We start from the raw sequence: 22,858 nt of genomic DNA on the forward strand, positions 1-22,858 counted from the left end.
CCTGTATACTCTAGTTGCTGGGGAACATGGGTGGGAGGATGCTGTTGCACCCTGTCCTGCTTGTTCATCCCTGGCCGATGGCTGGCTGGCCACTGTGTGAACAGAGTGATGGACTAGATGGACCCTTGGTCTGATCCAGCAGGGCTCTTCTTATGAGGAGCAAGTCCAGGGGATTCTTGTCAATGGGCCCTTGCTGGGACTTTGCTCTCAGCAAATGCCCGGCCATACCTATCCTTGACAGCCCTGTCCATTATCTGTTGCCGGAGAGGGGGGCAATGCACTTTACACTCACCAGCTCCCTTGCAGGGGAAGAGAGGTTGAGGACTGAACTCCCGCATCCTAGCTGGGGGGAGTGGAGCAGGAAGTGAGTGGTATCACACCATCAGGTGCCCCTCTAGGATGCTAGAATAACCCACCCACCCCCCAATTACAACCTTAAAACATGGTGGAATGCTGTATGTACTCTTCATCCTTAAACACAGTGAACACTATTGTGTTCACTGTAATAAATGAGAGGCTTCAAGGAGATTTATTATCCGTTTATAATACTTTATGTATTAATCCCCCCCCACACTTGCCCTCTTTCTGGGGAGGGGGGAAGGGGGTTTCTCTCTGCCTCCAGTGTCAAGACGTAAAGCCCCCATTCCCCTAAAAAGAACTGAGAAAAGGCGAAGGGGGGGGGGACACCAAGATTCAACGAACATGCATGACATTTAATCAGACTCATTTCCTGACCTAGAACTATCACTATTAGTTTTAAGTGGGCATGTTGGGGTGGCCACACCCCCTTGAGGGCAGCCATATTGTCCTCCTTTTTGGTTTCCAAAATATGGTCATCCTACTCTAGGAACCAGCGCTCTCATATTTTAACCCTGACTTGCGGATTGCAAAGGGGCTGGCAAGTTTCTTCCAAAGGCTTCTTACAGAAAACGTGAACCAAGGAGTAGCTCCATTCCGAGTCCTCTCGTGGGGAAGAGTCTGGACTCTGGAGCATTGCTCCGTATCATTCCTTCCCTCCCTCCGCCTGTCTAATGCAAATCCGGCTTCTGCTGCTGCTACGTTTTCTTGCTCCTGCAGGCACGAGAAATCTCCTTCTTCGATGGGCTGGATATGGAGAGAGAGGCTGAGTTCGGACGACACGCTAATCAACGGTTGTTTCCCATTCGGTTCCTATTACACCGACCCCCGCGTTGATTAGCGTGTGGTCCGAACTCAGCCGCTGAGAGAGACCTAGGCTGCGTTCGGACGACACGGTAATCAAATGGGGGGGGGGGGGGAGAATAGGAACAGAATGGGAAATAACCACGTGTCGTCCGAACTCAGCCCAAGAGTTAAGGCCACCGCCTGCCTTTCTAGAGAGACAAAGGGATGTGCATCAGGCCTGTACACAAAGGTGGGTTGCTCTTCTCTCTGTCATCCCTTTTTTCTGTCCCCCTATTTTTATTTTTTGCAAACCAATAATAATTATTTAAGTTCTCAATTTTGTCTTTAAAAGGCCTGCAAACCAGGCGAACTGCGCCCCCAGTTTTGGGGTGTCCTCCCCACGCCTTCCCGGAACTTTTAAGCTGGCTATGGGTCTGATGTTAATTGGAGGGGATCGCTCCCTCTCCTCTCCCCCCTTTCCATGGGAGAAGCTGGAAAGCATCCGTCGCCGTCGAATGTAACGGGGGAGGAGAGTGCTGGGTGGGTCGGTGCGTAGCAAATGTTTCTGCACTGGAGAGAAAAATACCACTAGGCAAAATGGGAAAGAAATGGGGGGTGGGGGGCAGCCCCAGTAAAGGGTGGCGTGGGATTTGTAAACCGCCCAGAAAGCTTCGGCTATTGGGCGGTATAGAAATGCAATAAATAAATAAATTGCTCCCAGGATTTCCTCTGGGCTACAGTCAAAAGGATCTCCTGAGTCACCTGGGGAAAGCGGTGCCTGGTTTCCCGGGGAGCTGCTGTCCCATTGAAAGCAGCAGGGATTTAGGTTAGCTGTAAAAGGCATAAACCTATGCATGTTTAGACAGAAAAAAAAGTCCAGAACTCCCAGCATCCCTCAGCCAGCCATGGCGGTTGGAGCATGCTGGGAATTGTAGGACTTTTTCCCTGTCAAAACATGCATAGGGTTTCACCTTTAAAAATATTTCTAGGTTACCTTTCAAAGCTGTTTACGGTAACACAGTCCCTATGAATTGTTCTTATCAGGTCCTGGAATTTTACTATAATTGTTTTTTACCTGCTTATATAATTTTTAGTAGTTTTGGTTACAGAGGTCAAATGTTACATCATTTGTATATGCACATAACTGTTTTTAGATTTTGTATGTTAAGATTTTATGTTGTTTTGTCGAATTCTGCTATTTTGTTGTAAATCTATTACACTATTTTTTAACCCCATCCTTTGATAGCCAGAGCTAAGCATATTATGTGTTAGGGGAGATAATTTCAATCTGTTTTTAATCCATTACATCTACTTCATATTTGTTTAATCAATGTTACTTCTTTGTGGCCAGTGTTTTAAGTATGAGGGTCCAACCAAATGTTTCTGCATAAATATTCACAATTACCCCTAAATCTTGCAAGATATGTGTGCCTTTTCATTGATTGATTGATTATCCCACCGAGTAGAAAGTAAGATATCCAGATATTTTGGACTTCAGTTCCCAGCATTCCTGGCCCTTGGCCTTACTGGCAGGGGATCCTGGGGCTTGAAGTCCAAAGCATCTGGAGGTCTACCTTCTGCCCACCCCTGCTATGTACATGTGTCCATGGTCATCTTGCAACAACCCTGTGAGGTAGGTTGATTGCAAGCTGCTAACTGGCCCAAGGTTTTTCACAAGCTTCGTGGTGAAGTGGTGATTTGAATCCATGTCTCCTTAATCACAGTCTGAAGGTGCAATCCTATGCATGTTTAGACAGAGAAAAGGCCTACAGTTCCCAGCATGGCCCAGCCAGCTTTACTGGCTAGAGCATGCTGGGAGTTTTAGATCTTTTCTCTGTCTAAACATGAATAGGATTGCACCCTAAAACACGGATTGGGATATTCTAGATGTTGTTGGACTTCAACTCCCATCACCCCTGACCATTGGAGTTGCTGGTTGGGGCTGATGGGATTTGGGAGCCCAGCAACACCTGGAGCGCCACACATGCTCCAGCCTTGGTCTAAAGCTCTAGCCATCGCAGCGTGTCGGCCCAATGTGACTCCCGTTGCTCTTACCAAAGATGTTTTTTATTTACAGGCCAACTGATACCACCAGGAGTGAAAATGGAAGAAGAGGACCAGGGGGGGACCCAAAGTAGGGGAGGTGTCAGAGGCAGGAAGGAGAGACCTCCAGGTTGTCCAGGTTGAGACCATTGGGGAGGTTCCAGCAGGGGTATCTCCATACCCAGTGAAACAGGAATAGGAGGAACAGCACTGGGAAGCCCAACGGCAGGCCTTGCTGCGGCCAGCACAGCCCCCTAACTTAGAATGGAAGAACCCACGCTTGCTTGAGCCGGTGCCTGGAGAAGGCCTGAAGGATTTCCATGTCCCGGCCAGTGGAGTAACTGATGCCAGTCCCATAATAGCAGGAGGCAGTGGAGTCCCATAATAATCAGGGCCACTGATATTCCAAGGACTGTGGGAATCAGTGCTGCTGCTTAGATTTACAAGAACCAGAACAAAGATGAATGAGTTGGGTTTCCAGTCTCCAGCGTGCACAGGCATTAGAGCCCAGGGATATGGAATAGCGTGTAAAGGGCATCTGTCAATGGACTCTTGTATAATTAATATATAAAAGTGGGTCCTGCAACAAAATGTTGCTGCATGGAATACTTTTCTTCAGCATTCATCATTGCCCAATGGGCTGGATTAAGGGTTCTGAGCTCCAAAGCACAAATTCACTCTACTGGGCCCACGGTTTTCTGCTTCGACATCCGTTTCACAGAAAGCAAACCCATGAGGTTCAGACATAAGTAAATTTGGCCAAGAGGGCCACACAGAGCCCAGAGGAACTCTGGGAAATAAAGATGGGCCTGGAGGCAGTGGAGGCTGGTGGCTCCGCTGTCAGTGGGGCAGTGAATCCACTCCGGGTTTCAGTCAGAACTCTAAAGGAGCTCTCTGACGTGTTTCCACACACTCGATGACTGGTTCTGACTGAAACCCAGAATGGATTCACCGCCCCACCGATACTGGAGCCACCAGCCTCGACTCTGGAAGGCAGTGCAGCACGGCAACCTCCCAGTTTACTTATTTTTAAAAAAATCTAAAATAATATAATGAAAATCAAGAGGAGCAGAGAGTGTGGTGGGCTTTGAGAGATGTCTGTGGAGTTTATAATAATAATCCTGCCTTTTGTCCAATGCTGGGCCTCAAAACGGCATGACAAACTTTAAAACATATACATTTAGAACCTATCAATACAAATATACAGAAGTGAAACATATATTAAATATGTTCCAATATTAAAACATTTAAAATGACAATGAAGGACAAGAATCCCCCCCTTTTGCCCACCCACCCTTGACGAAAACAGACGGGGCGCCTGAACACATCATCGTGCAAGGTAGAATTTAATGAGGGAAACACTGGTTTTATCATCAAACCTACAATTTCATCCATACACAATAGGCGGACTTTTAAGTTCTATGCACCGATGCATTTCATTTTCTAGCCGATCTCAACTTCTCAAGGCTGATAACAGCGGAGGTGATGGTGGGTAGTGTATGTGGACAACTGGGTTTTATTAAAAACAGTTAAAAACATGCTAAAGTCCACACTATGCCCCATCATTGCAGTGCAACGTATTTCCCTCCCACACCCTAGTAGCTGCACCTTCAGGTCGAAAAGTTTATTAAAAATATTTTGTGTTCCTAAGTGCTAGCAATGCCGTTTCCCTAAAGACGGCATCAAGACTGAAAGAACTGGGCATGTTTAGCCTGGAGAAGAGAAGATTAAGGGGAGACATGATAGCACTCTTCAAATACTTGAAAGGTTGTCACACACAGGAGGGCCAGGATCTCTTCTCGGTCCTCCCAGAGTGCAGGACACGGAATAACGGGCTGAAGTGAAAGGAAGTCAAATTCCGGCTGGACATCAGGAAAAACTTCCTGACTGTTAGAGCAGTACGACAATGGAATCAGTTACTTAGGGAGGTTGTGGGCTCTTCTCCCACACTAGAGGCCTTCAAGAGGCAGCTGGACAACCATCTGTCAGGGATGCTTTAGGGTGGATTCCTGCATTGAGCAGGGGGTTGGACTCGATGGCCTTGTAGGCCCCTTCCAACTCTGCTATTCTATGATTCTATGAAATTGCTATTTGTAAAAGTGGAATAAACGTTTAAACTTCCTCCCATCATAATGCTGCAGTTTCGTCGTGCGAGCTCAGGCCTCAAATCCAGCTTCCCAGAAGCCCCACCTCCTTCCTTTGGCCCCGCCTCCTTTTCCCAACCACCATTTGGTGACCTCCCAGCTTTTGCGCATCTTTTTCCCCATGTCAAAAGGTTGAAACGCCTCTTCTAAGGCTGTTCCTGGCAGTAAAGCGCTTCCAACTAAAACACATGGGCTTGTTTGGAATGTTGGCCCCGCCTCTTCTGCAATCAGCCCTGCCCATCACTGGAATTTGGTGGGGGAGGCAGGAGCTTCTCCGAAAAGAAATTTGGCCCCGGGCTTGAAAGAGGTTCTGCACCCTAGATGGCTCACCAGGTGGTTCCAACATGAGTTTTAAAAACAGCTTCCCCTGAACCAGCACCCTCCAGATAAGTGGAACTACAGCCCCCATCATCCCCAGCCAGCATGACTACTGATGGGAGTTGTAGTGAAAGGACATCTGGAGGGCACCGGGTTGGGGGAAAGTTGTCATTAGAAAGTAAAGATGAGTCATTTCCAGAGACAAATTGGACGTTACCCTAAAAAAATGTTACACGGAGCCAGTGGGCCCATGTAGACAGTGCACCCAGATGAATTTGGGGAAGAAACGAAGGCCTGCCACATTCCAGGCTGGAGTCCTGCCCCTTTAAAAGCTTTCCATTTTGTATAAAGGGGTGGAGTCTGTGAGAAGGCCTTTGGACTGCAGCATAAAAGGTTTCAGTCTGGTCTTAGACCTGGTCAGAGCAAGTTGCTCATTCGATGCTCTCCTGGTGCTGTTTCACTGCTGGTTAGTTATGGAAGACATGACGAGTCAACTTAAAGAGAGGTACGGTCAATGGAGGCTGGTGGCTCTGATGTCAGTGGGGTGGTGAATCTGCTCCAGGTTTCAGTCAGGACTCTAAACTTCTAAAACTCCTCTAGAGTTCGGACAGAAACCTGGAGCGGATTCACCACCCCACTGACATTGGAGCCACCAGCTTCCACAGGGTACCACGTGTGCTGTCCCTCTTCCAACTCACCACAAAATATGGGCTGGATCTAGGAGAGCTATTGTCCAACTGGCCCACTGTTCCAGACTTCCTTACTCCTCGGTATTGGAAGCCATCAATGTGGAAAATGGCATCAAAGGAGCACAGAACACGAGGCAGGCAAGTTCTACTGAAAATCACCAGGGCAGAGGGCCCAGAGGCATGGGGTCCATCTTTGGCAGCAGCTGCACTTCTTCGGTAAGGTCCAGTATGTACCACCGTTACTGCTGCGCTGCACAAAACTCTCTAACTGAGAGCATGACTGGGACTTACCATGGAACATCTGGTCTCCCTTCAAGCTGTTTTGAGAACCTAGTGTGGATTTTATCCAAAAATGAACAATATGGAGTTATCTGTTTGTGTTGCAGCACAAACGTTTCAGGCTTTCAGCAGTCTTAACTTATAAATGCCACAGGGTTCAGCCATCTCTAGAATCTGGCTATCCCTTGTAGATTCTCTGATGTTTACGAAGAACAGTGAGGCTACAGAACCTTTCCTCACAGCCAAAAGATTCTCGCGTCTGTGAATTCTACTGCGCTAGGTAAGTGCTGAGCTGTACCTGAAGCTTTGCCCACCCTCTGAACATTCATAAGCTTTCTCTCCTGCATGGGTTCTCTTATGTTTAATAAGGGACTTTTTATCAATGAAGCTTTTCTCGCAGTCACAACACCGATACGGTTTCTCCCCTGTGTGGATTCTCATATGTGAAACAAGGTTTCCTTTCTGACGGAAGCTTTTCCCACAACCTGAGCATTGATAGGGTTTCTCTCCTGTGTGAACCCTTTTATGATTTACAAGCAGTGAGCTTGTATTGAAGCTTTTCCCACATTCTGAACATTCATAAGGCTTCTCCCCTGTATGGATCCTTATGTGTTTAGTCAGGGACGATTTAACCCGAAAGCCCTTCCCGCACACGGTGCATTGATAGGGTTTCTCCCCTGTGTGGGTTCTTTTGTGTGTGATAAGGTTTGATTTTGAATTAAAACTTTGCCCACAATCGGAGCATGAATATGGCTTTTCCCCCGTGTGTAGCCTTTTATGTTCTATAAACTGAAAGCTAGTGCTAAAACTCTTCCCACAGTCTGCACATTCATACGGTTTTTCCCCTGTGTGGATCCTCACATGCGAGACAAGGTTTCCCTTATTAACAAAGCTTTTTTCACAAACTGAGCATTTGTACGGTTTTTCCCCTGTGTGGGTTCTCACATGCATCATCAGGGAAGTGCAATGAGAAAAGCATTTGCCACACTGGGAACATTTGTACGGCTTCTCCCCTGTGTGAATCCTCATGTGGGAAACGAGGTTTCCTTTCTGACTAAAGCTCTTCCCACAATCTGGGCACGGATACGGTTTCTCTCCGGTGTGGGTCCTCTCATGCGTGATGAGGTGTGATTTCTTACCAAAGCTTTGCCCACACTCAGAACACTCATAAGGGTTTTCCACAGTGTGGGTTCTCTTGTGTGCAGTGAGGTTTGCTTTCAAATGGAAGCTCTGATCACAGTCTGAACACGTGTATGGTTTCTCCCCTGTGTGTACTCTTATATGATCCACAAATTCGTAGCTCGTGCTAAAGCTTTCCCCACAATCGGTGCATTCGTATGGTTTGTCTCCAGTGTGGATTCTCTCATGTGTAACCAAGTAGGTTCTCTGATGAAAAGTTTCACAGCAGTAGGAACACTTATATGGATTCCCCCCAGTTTGCACACACTGATTCTCAAGGAGTTCAAAGCTCTGATGGAGGCCTTCCCCACAGTCTGTGGCCATGTTCTCTCTCTTCTTTCTGAGGATTCCTTCTTGGAGTGGACTTTCATTTAAACCACTGTCTCCATCTTCAAAAAGAAAAGTTTCTTCTGTTGCCCTCTTGGGTTGTCCTTCTTGACCTTGACTTCCAGGCATCTCTTTCACCTCAGGACTCAGGGAAACCACCGCTTTTTGCCTCTAAAAATGAGTTAAGGCTTACCAGCTCACATCTTCTGAGGTGAATATCTCCTTCATTGTTCTACACGTAGTCATTCCTGAGGGGAAAAAGAGAATGGAAAATAAGTCAGAGTCCGACTCGTTAATTTGTATAAGAACATAACAAGAGCCATGCTGGATCAGACCAGGGGTCTATCTAGTCCAGCACTCTGTTCATACAACTGCCAACCAGCTGTCGGTCAGGGACTCACAAGCAGGACATGGTGCAACATCACCCTACAACTCATGTTCCCCAGCAACTGGTGCATGCAGGATTACTGCCTCTGATACTGGAGTTAACACATAGCCATTAAGACTAGTAGCCATTGATAGCCTTCTCCAGGAATTTATCCAACCCCTTTGTAAAACCATCCAGATTGGTGGCCATCACTACATCTTGTAATAGTGAATTCCATAATTTAACTTTGCACTGTGTGAAGAAGTCCTTCCTTTTATCTGTCCTGGATCTCCCACCAATCTGCTTCATGGGATGACCCCGGGTTCTAGTATTATGGGAGAGGGAGAAAAATGTCTCCCTATCCACATTCTCCACACCAGGCACAATTTTGTACACCTCTATCAGGTCTTCCTTTAGTCTAGTTATCTAGACAACAGACCAGGGAGTGGGTAGTTTGTAGGCCAAAACATCTCCAGGGCGTAATTCTTATGCACGTTAGGCAGAAATAATCCTACAACAGTGTGGTTGGCTGGGGAATGCTGGGAGTTGTAGGACACCCCCCCCCCCCCATCTAAACATGCATAGGATTACGCCTTAAGAATAATAGAATAAAACTGATGAGGCAGCAGGCAAAGAAATCCACTCAAATAAGGCTCTACAGCAGCCTTCCTCAACCTGGGGCGCTCCAGATGTGTTGGACTACAACTCCCAGAATGCCCCAGCCTAGCTGGGGCATTCTGGGAGGTGCAGTCCAACACATCTGGAGCGCCCCAGGTTGAGGAAGGCTGCTTTACAGCCTAGCAAACAAAAATGACACACAGGACCTCACAATTGCAGTGCACATTTCAACACATCTTTGCTGTTGCTTTTCAGGTACCAGGACAAACACAGCTGTGGGATGTGAAACCTCATTTCTACGGGCCAGGAGAAACTCTTAATTTGTGTTGTTTGGGCTAGCGATCATAATCTCAGAAGTTGCATCCTCCTCCTCATTATTTACATTTATATCTCACTTTTTTTCCTTCTTAAGAAACCTAAGGCGACATACATAATCCTCCTTCTCTATATATTTATCCTCACAACAACTCTGTAAGGTAGGCTGGGCTGAGAGTCTGTGACTGGCCCAAAGTTACCCAGTGGGCTTCTATGTTTGAATGGGGGCTAGAACCCGGATCTCCAGACTCCTAGTCCAACACTCTAACCACTACTACACCACACTGGTTTTAGAGCCTTTTCTGACTATATTCCTGCAAATTAAACAGTGAGCAATTGTTTCCAGTGTCTGCCTTATTAACAACCTTGTAAAAAAACCCACAAAAGTTTACTAGCCTGAAATTTTACTATTTTTTTCCTAGCCTGCAGAGAAGCTACTGAATCTGTATTTCCATTCCAGCTTCCCTTTGCCTGTGGCGAGTGTGGAAGCGCAAATTACTAACATCCTAGCAGGCTGTAATTTAAATTGTTTTTATTTATTTATTACAGGCTGCCCAGAGAACTTGAAGTTATCGGGCTGCATAAAAATAACATACATACGTAAAATAAAAAGTAACAAACTATAAGGAACAGGAACCTGAAAACTAAAAACACCGATTTTAAAGCTGATCTGTAGATCAGTAACATTTGGAGAGCCCAAATTTTGCTAGTTAAAAGCTACCATGCTGTACTCCAAATTCATGACACTGAATCAGCATACAATACTTAACTTAAAAGCTGCAGAAAAGAAGAAACACAGAGTATTAAATGATGGCCTTTAATCTGGACCAACTAGTCTCTGAAATGTAGGTACAAACCTTTGAGTCACACAGAGCTCTTCCTCAAAATGGATAAATCTGTGATTTCTTTTTTAAATGGAAAGAACAGTATCTGTAGCTAGATCAGAAACAAGAACAATTACCAAGAACAAAGGGGAATTTAAACAAAGCCTTGCTATTTCCTTAGACAATCCACACCTATATGGGACTAAATCCCATTAAATGTGCATAGGAACAGGCTGAAAGAAATGAATTTTGAAATGCAAATTTCACAGGTCTGTCTCTCTTTCTCTCTGACTGCTATAAGGAAAAGAAAAATATATATCCAACATATAGGGTGACCATATGAAAAGGAGGACAGGGCTCCTGTATCTTTATCAGTTGCATAGAAAAGGGAATTTCAGCAGGTGTCATTTGTATATATGGAGAACCTGGTGAAATTCCCTCTTCATTACCACAGTTAAAGCTGCAGGTGCTATACTAGAGTGATCCTATTTAAAAGAGGGCAGGTTTAACTGTGGTGATCAAGAGGAAATTTCACCAGGTTCTCCATATATACAAATGACACCTGCTGAAATTCCCTTTTCAATACAACTGATAAAGATACAGGAGCCCTGTCCTCCTTTTCATATGGTCACCCTACCCAAATATCAAGGACATTACACTCAGGGTATAATCTTAAAAACATCTACCAGCATGTAAGCCCCATGAAACACAGTGGGATTTACTTCTGAGTAAACATGCACACGAGTGCATTGCTGTAATCCTATACACATTTACCTTGGAAAAAGCCCCATTATATCCAGTGGGATTTTCTTCTGAGACAACTATTTGTTTGATTAGATTTATATCTCTCCTTTCCATGAAACATACTCAACGTGTCTACCAACAACAAAATCTGCAACTGAAAATAACACACATACAGGATGAACAACACACAATAAAAATGTATAAAATCAGTTAAGAGCCTATTTGTAAGCAATTGCTTTGATGTTCCTGATGTTGAGAACAGCGATCAGAGCTGAATTAAGCCTCATCTCCAAGAGTGGGGAATCTTTTGTCATGCAAAGTATCTTTGACTTAGCAAATGCAGAGGTGTTTTGAGAAGTGCAGAATTGCTGGAAACTGTCATAAAATTGGCTACACAGACACCCCTTTACCTGATGGGACCTTTGAGGTATCCCTCCTCACCCTACCTCAATGATTTTCTGTGCCTCCCCTATTTGATTTTTCCCTACCAGAATGCCCCCTTTCTTCACACAGGTGTAGCAGGGTAAGGAAAAGGGGGGAAAAACACCTGCTACCCTGAATCACTTGGCTCAAATCTCATTTTGGCTGGCTTTACCCAAACCACTTTTCTCACTCTACCTCAGGGACATAGAACCTGTGGGCTGCCAGATATTGATGGAGTACAACTCCCATCAGCCCCCACCTGGCATCGCCCATGATTGTGGATGATGGGCGTTGCAGTCCACCAACATCTGGAGGGGCACAGGTTCCCCAACCCTGCTCTACCCCCTCAACTCTCTCTTCCCATCTGCAATAGGGGAATTATTATTATTATTATTATTATTATTAATAATAATAATAATAATAGCCTTCTTCACAGGGCTGTTATAAGGATTACTGTGAAAGATGTGTGCACAGGTGCCTTGGGCACTCAGAACAAAACAAAACAGTGTAAATGCTAAACATTGTCAATATCTCCCAATGCATCCTAGGGAAGCTCTTTTCCCACGATCAATGGGTGAGCCTTTGAAGCTCCACAAGGCTCTTTGTCTTGCATTTTGCTGCTGCGGACTAGCACTATGATTCTTCCAGGATTCGACCCCTGCTTGCTCTTTCTTCCAGGCCCTTCTTCCATTTCGCTCACCTGCGCCACATGGGCTTTGCATTGCGCCCTCCGGGGAATTTTCATTCTGCAGCCGATAGGTCCAGCCCTGAGAAACCCAAAAAGGCAATTTTCCATCCAAAGGGGGGAAGCGGGAGGCGGAACAGGAAGATGATCAGTTCTCTGTACTTCTCCTCAGCCTCTCTAGGACCACAGCTCGGTCATGTTAACTCCTCGCTAGTCTCAGGGAAGAGTCTCGACTTCCTGCCAGGGAAGGGATTGCTCGGCAGTGTCCCAGTGGCGCAGAGGTGTCATGCGTAGGGTGACCATATGAAAATTATTATTATTATTATTATTATTATTATTATTATTATTATTATTTATATAGCACCATCAATGTACATGGTGCTGTACAGAGTAAAACAGTAAATCGCAAGACCCTGCCGCATAGGCTTACAATCTAATAAAATCATAGTAAAGCAATAAGGAGGGGAAGAGAATGCAAACAGGCACAGGGTAGGGTAAAACTAACAGTGTAAAGTCCAAACAACATCAAGTTTTAAAAGCTTTAGGAAAAAGAAAAGTTTTTAGCTTAGCTTTAAAAGCTCCTGTATCTTTAAGAGTTGCATTGAAAAGGAAATTTCAGCAGGTGTCATTTGTATATATGGGGAACCTGGTGAAATTCCCTCTTCACCACCACAGTTAAAGCTGCAGGAGCTATACTAGAGTGACCAGATTTAAAAGAGGGCAGGGCACCTGCAGCTTTCACTGTTATGATGAAGAGGAAATTTCACCAGGTTCCCCATATATACAAATGACACCTGCTGAAATTTCCTTTTCAATGCAACTCTTAAAGATACAGGAGCCCTGTCCTCCTGTTCATATGGTCACCCTAGTCATGCGAGGTTCCTAATCTCATCATCATTTATTATACGGTCACAGACCCAATGAGAGACAGTAGCGGACATCATATTTAAGACAGTAAAAACACCATCATTAAATAATTATGCTGAAGGCAGAGAAATCATTAAAACATACGCATGTTTAAAATATCTTAACATAGTTAAAACTCCTGACACAAAGAGGGGGGGGAATGAAAACAACAACTTGAAATAGAGGGGGGGGGGGGAGAACGAAAAAAATATGCAAAGGATCCGATCTTAATCCCAGAAAGAATCCAGAAGCGGAAGCCTCCGTAAAGTGGTGGGTTGAAAGCCCCATGTAGTAAAGCCCTGCACTCAGGTTACCTGTATGTAGAGTGACCATATGAAAAGGAGGACACGGCTCCTGTACCTTTAACAGTCTCTAGAAAAGGGAATTTCAGCAGGTGTCATTGGTATGCATGCAGCACCTGCTGAAATTCCCTTTTCTATGCAACAGTTAAAGAAAGAGGAGCTCTGTCCTCCTTTCCATATGGTCACCACACCTGTATGTCTTGCTCAGTCCAAGTGCTGTTGATGGACAATTTCAAGGCACTTCCTTCTCTTTATAATGGACATGGACTCGACAGCCTTTCAAACAGGGGATCCCCTCAAAACAGAAGACAATCCTCTGGCAACCTTTCAAGTAAAGGACTGTCCTCTATAAAAGAGGACACATGGCCACCTACCCTCTGATTTAGACTTCTTTCCTGGCGCAAGTACTGAGTCATGGATGGCTGGGGAATACTTGTCCATCCCTGGTGATCAAGATTCACCGCTCTCACCTCCATGGCCCGGGTTTGATTCCCGATCAGGGAAGCTTTTTGCTAAAGCTGCAGGAGCTGTACTAGAGTGACCAAATACAAAAGAGGGCAGGGCACAGCAAAAGAAGGTGCTTGATGGCTGTACTTGCTGGAAACAAAAGTCTTACTTGGTCTTTCTTACTATTTCTATTCTTGAAACAAAAGGAGACCATGGATGCTAAAGACTGTCTTAAAAACAGGTGTCCAGGCTGAAGTTCAACAATAGCAACGCATGCAGATGGATGACCGGGTGTCTTGTTAGCTATCACTGTTGCTAGTATCCAGCATTCATGTTCTGCTCAGTTTTTTTAAACAACAATAACAACACCCCCACACCTTTGCCTTTAGGGAATGTATTATAAGAGGTCTATTAGAAACTGAATTAGAAACTCAGGCCAGATCTACACTACTGCTTTAAAGCGCTTTATAACAGTGATAAAGCGCTTTAACTGCTTTAAAGCGCTATAAAACTGTTATAAAGCGCTTTAAAGCAATAGTGTAGATGCGACCTCAGCCTCATTCCAGTGCCTTTGTCCCTTCTTTGCTGCAGGTGGGGGTGAAGAAGCCTTGGCTTTTTGGCTGCCATAAAATGGAGTCAGTGCTCACAAGAGAGCTATTTTGTAACAGCAGAGTTTCTCCTCCCTCCACACCTTTCAGGAGCTGTAGTGCACAATAGAAGTGCAGCTTTGAAAAAAGGAGGCTAAGGGGAGACATGATAGAGGTGTACAAAATTATGCCTGGTGTGGAGAATGTGGAAAGGGTGAACTGCCCAGGGAGCTTTGGCTGTTGGGCGGCGGTATAAAAATGCAATTATTATTATTATCATTATTATTATTATTAATAATAATAATAATAATAATAATAATAATAATAATAATAATAGAACCCAAAGGGGTCATCCCATGAAGCTGATTGGTGGGAGATTCAGGATGGATAAAAGGAAGGACTTCTTCACACAGCACAGAGTTAAACTGGGGAACTCACTACCACAATAAGTGGTGCTGGACACCAATTTGGATGGCTTTAAAAGGGGGTTGGATAAATTCCTGGAGGAGAAGGCTATCAAGGGCTACTAGTCCTGAAGGCAGCACATGGTCATCAGAGGCAGTAAGCCTTAAAGTCATAGAATCACAGAAAAGCAGAGTTGGAAGGGGCCTACAAGGCCATCGAGTCCAACCCCCTGCTCAATGCAGGAATCCACCCTAAAGCATCCCTGACAGATGGTTGTCCAGCTGCCTCTTGAAGGCCTCTCTAGTGTGGGAGAGCCCACAACCTCCCTAGGTAACCCCTTTATATACACCAGTTGCTGGGGAACATGGGTGGGAGGATGCTGTTGCACCCTGTCCTGCTGGTGGCTCTGTGGTCAATGGCTGGTTGGCCACTGTGTGAACAGAGTGCTGGACTAGATGGACCTTTGGTCTGATCCAGCAGGGCTCTTCTTATGTTCTTATGTTCATGCTAAAGTGGGAATAGTTTGGTTGGATGTCCACAAAAAGAGCACCTAGATCCCTTTTTCTTATTCATCAAGGGTGTTCCATACAAGGGCTTTGGGTGGCTGGAGTGACATTTGGAGTGCAGCTTGTGACAGGAGACATGAAGGAGTGATCATGTACCAGGTGGAGCACAGTTAAGGCTGCAGGAGCTGTACTGGCATTTGGAAAGAGACAAGCGTAGTGCTCCTACAATTGCCCAACCCATGAAAACTCAATGGATTGAAATGGGCAGGAAGGTATGGATTTTTTTTTTACAACAGCCAGACCCAAAGGAAACTCCAGCCCAAGAAAAGCCTGGGGGAAATCTGTGTCCCAGCCAATGGAGGCTGGTGACTCCAATGCCAGTGGGGCTGTAAATCCATTCTCAGTTTCACTCAAAACCAGCCAGAACTCTAAAGGAACTGTCCAAAGTGTTGAACTCTATCCCAAACTAGGATCACCACCTTGGAGAGCTCCTTTAGAGTTCTGTAGGGTGACCATATGGAAAGGAGGACAGGGCTCCTTTATCTTTAATAGTCGTATAATAAAGGGAATTTCAGCAGATGTCATTTGTATGCATGCAGCATCTGGTGGAATTCCCCCTTCATCACAACAGTTAAAGCTGCAGGAGCTCTGTCCTCTTTTGTATCTGGCCACAAGGGCCAGGCTCCTGTTGAAGAGGGAATTTCAGCAGGTGCTGCATTATTATTATTATTATTATTATTATTATTATTATTATTATTATTATTATTTATATAACACCATCAATGTACAATGCATCCACACAAATGACCCCTGCTGAAATTCCCTTTTCTGTGGAACAGTTAAAGATACAGGAGTCCTGTCCTCCTTTCCATATGGTCACCCTAGAGTTCTGGCAAGTTCTGCTGGAAACCCAGGATGGATTTCCAGCCCCTCTGGAATTGGGGCCACCACCCTCCAAGGGTCCCAGCTACCAGTGGGGAGCCCCCCTCTTTTTTATTTCTTTTTTTGCATGGTGTCCAAGAGAAACCAAAAAGGAAGCTTCCACCTAGCAAAGGCAATCCATCCACAAGGGGCTGCCGTTGGAGGAGAAGAGGGAGCAGTCCCAAGTAGACATCTCCAGCTCAAATCAACTTGTACAGCAGCAGGAAGTGGTTATGGAAGATCTCCAATCTCATGACAGGGTAGATGTCCCAGCTGAGCTGGCACACACCTTCCTCTGCCTTCAAGAGGCAGAGCCAAAAGTTCATGCCCCAACACCTGCCTGTTCAGAGTGCAACAGAATAGCACTCAGTGGCCTTCACTACTCAGCCACCTTGAGTCACATGACCCCCAACCAGTGATCCGTCCTTCCGGGGCAGGACTCTGGAAGTGGAACTTCCAGGGATTGGATCGGACTTCCAGAAGAGGTGGAGTGAACCACCTCTCCCATTAAAATAAGGCGCAGGGTTTCCAGTTTGATGCGACGTAGCTTTTTTCACTCCTCCTGGGTGTGTGGTGCCCAAGACCAGTGTGGGGCATAAGACCTCTCTCTGCGCCTCTGCAGGCTCAATGAGCCACAGATATGGTGTCCTGAGGAGGCACCTTATCGTCACTGTAGACCTGCCCCAGCTCCCAAGACCCTGTGGAGGGTGGCGCCACTGGCATGCGGACTCTCGTCTTGTTCTGAGAGGAGAAGAAACAGAATCAGCTTCTCCAAGACAAAGAGTTGTTTGTCTTTTTCGTGCTTATTCCAACATTTTCTTGATTTTCTTGTTTTAATCATTTCATGTAAACGGCTTTATGATATCTGTCTAGAAAGCAATATATAAATACCTTTAATAAATCAATACCCAGTTGCGCATTGTGTGAATGAACTCATGGATAGTTTGGCCCTTGGACTGAGAGTTTCTGGAAGGCCCCTGTAGCTGTAATAATAAGTCCGGTGACTGGTTTTTCTCCCTGATGTAATCCCACATTTCCTAACTGCAACCCTGTGGGGAGGTGGAAAACATTAACAACCAGATGTGCTGACCCATTGTGCCACAGAGACAAGGGCAAGGCTGCCTCTCAGCCTCCCTTAGCCTATTATGGCTGAAGGGGAATTAGATGACAAAACTTAACAAGGAAAACCAGCTCATTTTCTTCTATCCAGCAGAGTGGCGCAGCGGAAGCGTGCTGGGCCCATAACCCAGAGGTCGATGGATCGAAACCATCCTCTGCTAGGCGGCAGCTGCCTTTTCCTTTTGCCTCGGACACCCCACAAAAGAAAGGGGTTCCCTTGAAGCTGCTGGCTGATACGCTCTGGGCTAAAATTGCCCAAACATCCAGTCTCCTCCTTTTCTCTGGCAACGGATTCAGAAGCAGTGATCTGCTCTGCCCTGAATGCCTCCTGGCCAGGTGGCCCACGGCTCAATTCTCTTTGGCAAACCAAATGCCCAGCCAGCGTAAAGGAACCACAACCCCCTAGCAACTTTTGCTTCTCCACAAGGTCCTGCTGAGGGGAAGGAAAAGGCCCTCGTTAGCTGTGCCAGTGGTGTAGGGGCATCATGCGAGGTTCCCAATTTTGTGACCTGGGTTCGAGTCCCGGCTGGCGCAAGCCTTCCTCTGCCTTGTGTATTCCCAGCGCTAAAGATAGCCAAGACAGTAAAATGTTTTGTCTGAGGGTCTCCTGCCAGTGGGGAAAAGACTCGATGAGGGTGGGATTCGAACCCACGCGTGCAGAGCACAATGGATTAGCAGTCCATCGCCTTCACCACTCGGCCACCTCATCAAGAGTGGGGCACCGACAGCCGTCCCTGGGTGGGCTCGAACCACCATCCTTCTGGTTAACAGCCAGACGCGCTGACCCATTCCGCCACAGAGACCTGGGCAGGGCTGCCTCTCGGCCTCCCTTGGCCTGAGGTTTGCTGGCTGGGGAAGGTTTGGTGAGAAATGGATTCACAAGGCACAAAACAGCTCTCCTTCCCCCATCCAGCAGAGTGGCGCAGCGGAAGCGTGCTGGGCCCATAACCCAGAGGTCGATGGATCGAAACCATCCTCTGCTAGGCGGTGGATGCTTTTTCCTTTTGCCTCTGACATTGCACAGAACAAAAAGGCTCCCATCCTGCTGCTGGCTGGTAGGCCTTGTGCTAAGAATGCATAAACATGCATAGCCTCCTCCTTTTCTCTGGCAACAGGCCCAGGACCAGTTATCTGTTCTGCTCTGAACACCTCCCAGCCAAGCAGGCCCATGCTCAAATCCTCAGCCACTGTGAAGGGCCTGAGCCCATGAGGGGTCTGGAGAGCCTCTCACCATCTTCTGCAAGGCCCTCGTCAGCTGCGCCAGTGGTGAAGGGGCATCATGCAAGGTTCCCAATCTTGTGACCTGGGTTTGAATCCCGGTCAGCGCATGCCTTTCTCTCTCCTTTTGCCTTTTGGAGAGGCAAAGACAGTTTTAACTCTTAACGAGGAGTTAAGAGTTAATCATAGGGGAAGGGGGAGAAAGTAGAAGGAAAGAAAGAGGGTTCAGCATGGGATAATTTGAATGGGGGGAAAACAGACTGTTTTGGGGAGATTATGTGAGTTTTGTAGGGGTGTTGGAGTAAAATGGGTAGATGGAAAGGTGTAAAGAGTTCCAAAGCCAATGGGTTTTGGAGTTTGGAATGGGGTGGAATATCAGGGAAAAGGGAGGACTTAAAAGTATGGATCACTTATGAGGAAAATAGAAGATAGTGCAAATGATTTACCTCTCCTTATCTGCTGTCTTGTGAAGTGAGGGGGAGCTCTGTTGACTGTAGGGTGACCATATGGAAAGGAGGACAGGGCTCCTGTATCTTTAACCAGATACAAAAGAGGGAAGGGCTCCTGCACTGTTGTGATGAAGACAGAATTCCCTGTTAAAGACACAGGAGCCTCTGTTCTCCTTTCCATATGGCCACCCTACTGCTGTGGGAAGGAAAAGGGGGGGTGCTCTTCCCAGCAGAAGGGTGGAAGGAGTCTTCTTCTTTCTCTCCCTCCCTGAGCCTGAGTAATTCATGAATCTGGGTTGCTGTTTTTATCCCTTTTATCCCAGGATTTAATCATCAAAATAAAACAAGTCTTGTCTTCTGAGATTGCTCAGGGATGCTGAAAAATGGATTTCTAGGTGGCAAACACTGAGGGGAAGAAAGAGGACAATGGGATCTTCTTTTTCCTGAGGTGAGGAAAAGATGGGAGTTGATGGGTCCATATCTCGGGCTTCCACAGGGTTTTTGCTGATTGTCTTAAACAAGAGTGACAAAAAGGTCATGTAGACACACTTGCTTGCACAATACTGGGTTTCCCACCCCCTGTGAAAGGCATTGAATTCTTTATTTTTTCTTTCCATTTGGCTTAAATGAGAAGGTTTAGAAATCTGCATGAAATCCTTCAAGGTGGGGGCTTCTGTGGTGGTTGTCTTCAGGCATGACCTGAAATTTGCAAGTGTTAATATGGAAGGATTAAGGCATTCAGAACTCAACAATTGCAGTGCTCAGGGCAGATGCAGGGCATTTAAAATGGCCACACGTTTTTTATGGCCTGTACGGATTGAAATCAGACTGGACCAAAGAGTCTTTAAGATGCTTAGGGCATCTAAGTCCATGCCATGGTGTTTTGCTGCAGCCATGGAAAGGGCTCACCACATGCCCATGGCCTAGGGCAAATGGGACTACCTTAAAAAAGCATATTGTTACTCTCCTGCACCCCAGTCTTGAGAGGGGTGAACTTACTGAGGCTTCAGTGCTTACACAGACTCTAATATCCTAGAAAGAGGGCACAGGAGACTTATGATGTTTCTTTTATGCAGGTTTATTTACACTGTTTTTAGGATTATTATTATTATTATTATTATTATTATTATTATTATTATTATTATTATTAATTTATTTATTTATTTATATAGCACCATCAATGTACATGGTGCTGTACAGAGTAAAACAGTAAATAGTAAGACCCTGCCGCATAGGCTTACATTCTACTAAAATCATAGTAAAGCAATAAGGAGGGGGAGAGAATGCAAACAGGCACTGGGTAGGGTAAACAGGCACAGGGTAGGGTAAAACTAACAGTATAAAGTCCGAGCAACATCAAGTTTTGAAAGCTTTAGGAAAAAGAAAAGTTTTTAGCTGAGCTTTAAAAGCTGCGATTGAGCTTGTAGATCTCAAATGTTCTGGAAGAGCGTTCCAGGCATAAGGGGCAGCAGAAGAAAATGGACGGAGCCGAGCAAGGGAAGTAGAGACCCTTGGGCAGGCGAGAAACATGGCATCAGAGGAGCGGAGAGCACGAGCGGGGCAATAGTGTGAGATGAGAGAGGAGAGATAGGAAGGAGCTAGACAGTGAAAAGCTTTGTAGGTCAACAGGAGAAGTTTATATTGGATTCTGAAGTGGATTGGAAGCCAATGAAGAGATTTCAGAAGTGGAGTGACATGGTCAGAGCGGCGAGCCAAGAAGATGATCTTAGCGGCAGAGTGGTGGACAGAGACCAACGGACTGATGTGAGAAGAAGGAAGGCCAGAGAGAAGAAGGTTGCAGTAGTCCAACCGAGAAATAACCAGTGCATGAACAAGCGTCTTGGCAGAAGAGACAGACAGAAATGAGCGAATCCTGGCAATATTATACAGGAAAAAACGACAGGATTTAGCTACTGCCTCAATATGAGGAATAAAGGAGAGCGAGGAATCAAATATAAAGCCAAGACTACGAGCTTCATTGACCGGAGTAAGCGTAACATCATATGTACCTACCCGAACCTTAAGATCATCTACAGGGGCCCTTCTCCGTGAGCCCCTGCCAAAGGAAGTGAGGCAGGTGGCTACTAGGAGGAGGGCTTTCTCCGCTGTGGCACCCCGGTTGTGGAACGAGCTCCCCAGAGAGGTCCGCCTGGCGCCTACACTGTACTGCTTTCGTCGCCAGCTGAAGACCTTTTTATTCACTCAGTATTTTAACACTTAATTTTAACTTAAATTTAAATTTTACTGTTTTAACTCTGTATTTTAATCTTATATCAACTTTGCTGTGTGGTTTTATCCTGGTTGCGCTTTTTATATTGTATTTCATAATTGTGTTTTAACCTGTTGGGTGTTTTACTGTGGTTTTAATTTTTGTGAACCGCCCAGAGAGCTTCGGCTATTGGGCGGTATAAAAATGTAATAAATAAATAAATAAATAAATAAACATCATTGACAGTAAGAGAGAATGAGAGATGAGGAGAAGGTTTAGGAGGAAAAACAAGCAATTCAGTCTTTGCCATATTATCAAGGCCTACAACAACCCAATGCCAAGCCAAGCCTGCTTCCTCTCTGTCACCCAGCAGATCTTCTTCTGCATGACAAAAAACCCGCTCTCCCCTTATTCCAGGTTCAGCCTTCCCTCAGATTCATTTCCTCCTGCCCCCTCAGGTAGGGTGACCATATGAAAAGGAGGACAGGGCTCCTGTATCTTTAACTGTTGTATTGAAAAGGGAATTTCAGCAGCTGCTGTGATGAAGAGGTGTCAATTTCCTCTTTATCTCAACAGATAAAGCTGCAGGAGCCTTGCCCTCTTTTGTATCTCATCACACCAGGCAGCCTTAACTGTTGGGATGAAGCGGGAATTTCACCAAGTGCTGCATGCCTAAAAATAACACCTGCTGAAATTCCTTTTTCAATACAACTGTTAAAAGTTACAGGAGCCCTGTCCTCCTTTTCATATGGTTACTCTACCTCAGGACTTGTAGAACAAAAGGTTACTGGTTTAGTGAGCAGTTGGGTGGGGGAGGGAGGAATCCTTAGTCTCTTTTACTCAGACACACTGAGTTGAATGGGTTTCCTGGAGGTCATTTAGACTGACCCCAAACACATAACAGTATATTCTCAGACCTCCTCACAGGATCCCCAGGAGTGCCAGCTCCAGGTCCGATGAAGGGGCCAGTGTGGTGGTAGGGAGCCTCTTTCAGCCCAAGGCCAAATTCGATTTCCATAAATTCCTGAGGCCGGGAGACATAATCCGGGGGAGGGGCAAAGCCAAAGACAAAAGGGCAAGGGACAAAAATACAAAAAATATCAGCATGTTTTACTTAGATTCTTACTTCCAGTATCCCTCCAGGGTCAGAGTTCTGGGCATAGGGTTGGAAATGGCCCCGGTGGGGTCACTTCCATTGCTCCACATATACAGCAGGGGTCTACATCCTCATCCTATTGGGCCATGGGGGCATGATGACTTCATAGATGAGTCACATGACCCCCATCAAGTAATCCCTCCTTCCGGGGCAGGGATCCGGAAATGGGACTTCCAGGGATGGGATCGGACTTTCAGCAGAGGCGGAGTTAACCACCTCTCCAATTAAAATAAGGCACAGGGCTTCCAGTTTGATGCGACGTAACCTTTTTCGCTCCTCCGGCGCATGTTGTGCCGAGGGCTTGCGTGGGGGATAAGACCTCTCTCTTGTCCCACTGCAGACTAAAAGAGCCACAGAGGTGGTGCGCCTTTGAAGCACATGAATGGGGCACCAGGGAGGAAGAGGTGCACCTTCAGAAAACACTGTGGGAATACAATGACTGAGACACTCAGATTGCGTGGGCATCTCTTCTTCGACTGGAAGGCGGTATATTGCCCGGAAAGCCTGCTGCAGCTCTGTCTGTCCCATTGCAGCC

At 46.0% G+C, this 22,858-nt stretch overlaps 1 protein-coding gene and 4 non-coding genes across 5 annotated transcripts; 2 read left to right on the forward strand and 3 right to left on the reverse strand.

Annotated features, from left to right (window-relative positions):
* Positions 1 to 6,566: 6,566 nt before the first annotated feature.
* On the reverse strand, positions 6,567 to 12,212 carry LOC134396230 (zinc finger protein OZF-like). Its single transcript, XM_063122649.1, has 2 exons — positions 12,114 to 12,212; positions 6,567 to 8,370 (listed from the first exon to the last, which is right to left on the reverse strand). Exon 2 carries the CDS (start codon positions 8,249 to 8,251, stop codon positions 6,893 to 6,895), a length of 1,359 nt encoding a protein of 452 aa, XP_062978719.1. The 5' UTR covers positions 8,252 to 8,370; positions 12,114 to 12,212; the 3' UTR covers positions 6,567 to 6,892.
* A 5,168-nt stretch (positions 12,213 to 17,380) lies between these two features.
* On the forward strand, positions 17,381 to 17,452 carry TRNAM-CAU (transfer RNA methionine (anticodon CAU)). The gene has a single exon. It is a non-coding gene; the product is annotated as a tRNA-Met (tRNA).
* Positions 17,453 to 17,918: 466 nt separating this feature from the next.
* Positions 17,919 to 18,000, reverse strand: TRNAS-GCU (transfer RNA serine (anticodon GCU)). The gene has a single exon. It is a non-coding gene; the product is annotated as a tRNA-Ser (tRNA).
* Positions 18,001 to 18,020: 20 nt separating this feature from the next.
* On the reverse strand, positions 18,021 to 18,094 carry TRNAN-GUU (transfer RNA asparagine (anticodon GUU)). Its single transcript has one exon. It is a non-coding gene; the product is annotated as a tRNA-Asn (tRNA).
* Positions 18,095 to 18,202: 108 nt separating this feature from the next.
* On the forward strand, positions 18,203 to 18,274 carry TRNAM-CAU (transfer RNA methionine (anticodon CAU)). Its single transcript has one exon. It is a non-coding gene; the product is annotated as a tRNA-Met (tRNA).
* Positions 18,275 to 22,858: the final 4,584 nt, after the last annotated feature.

This window comes from Elgaria multicarinata, chromosome 3, assembly GCF_023053635.1.
Source record: "Elgaria multicarinata webbii isolate HBS135686 ecotype San Diego chromosome 3, rElgMul1.1.pri, whole genome shotgun sequence".
In the NCBI taxonomy this organism is placed as follows: domain Eukaryota; kingdom Metazoa; phylum Chordata; class Lepidosauria; order Squamata; family Anguidae; genus Elgaria; species Elgaria multicarinata.

Excerpts from the sequence above, each read along its gene's own strand:
- LOC134396230 (XM_063122649.1), bottom strand. The coding sequence starts at position 8,251 with ATGCCTGGAAGTCAAGGTCAAGAAGGACAACCCAAGAGGGCAACAGAA.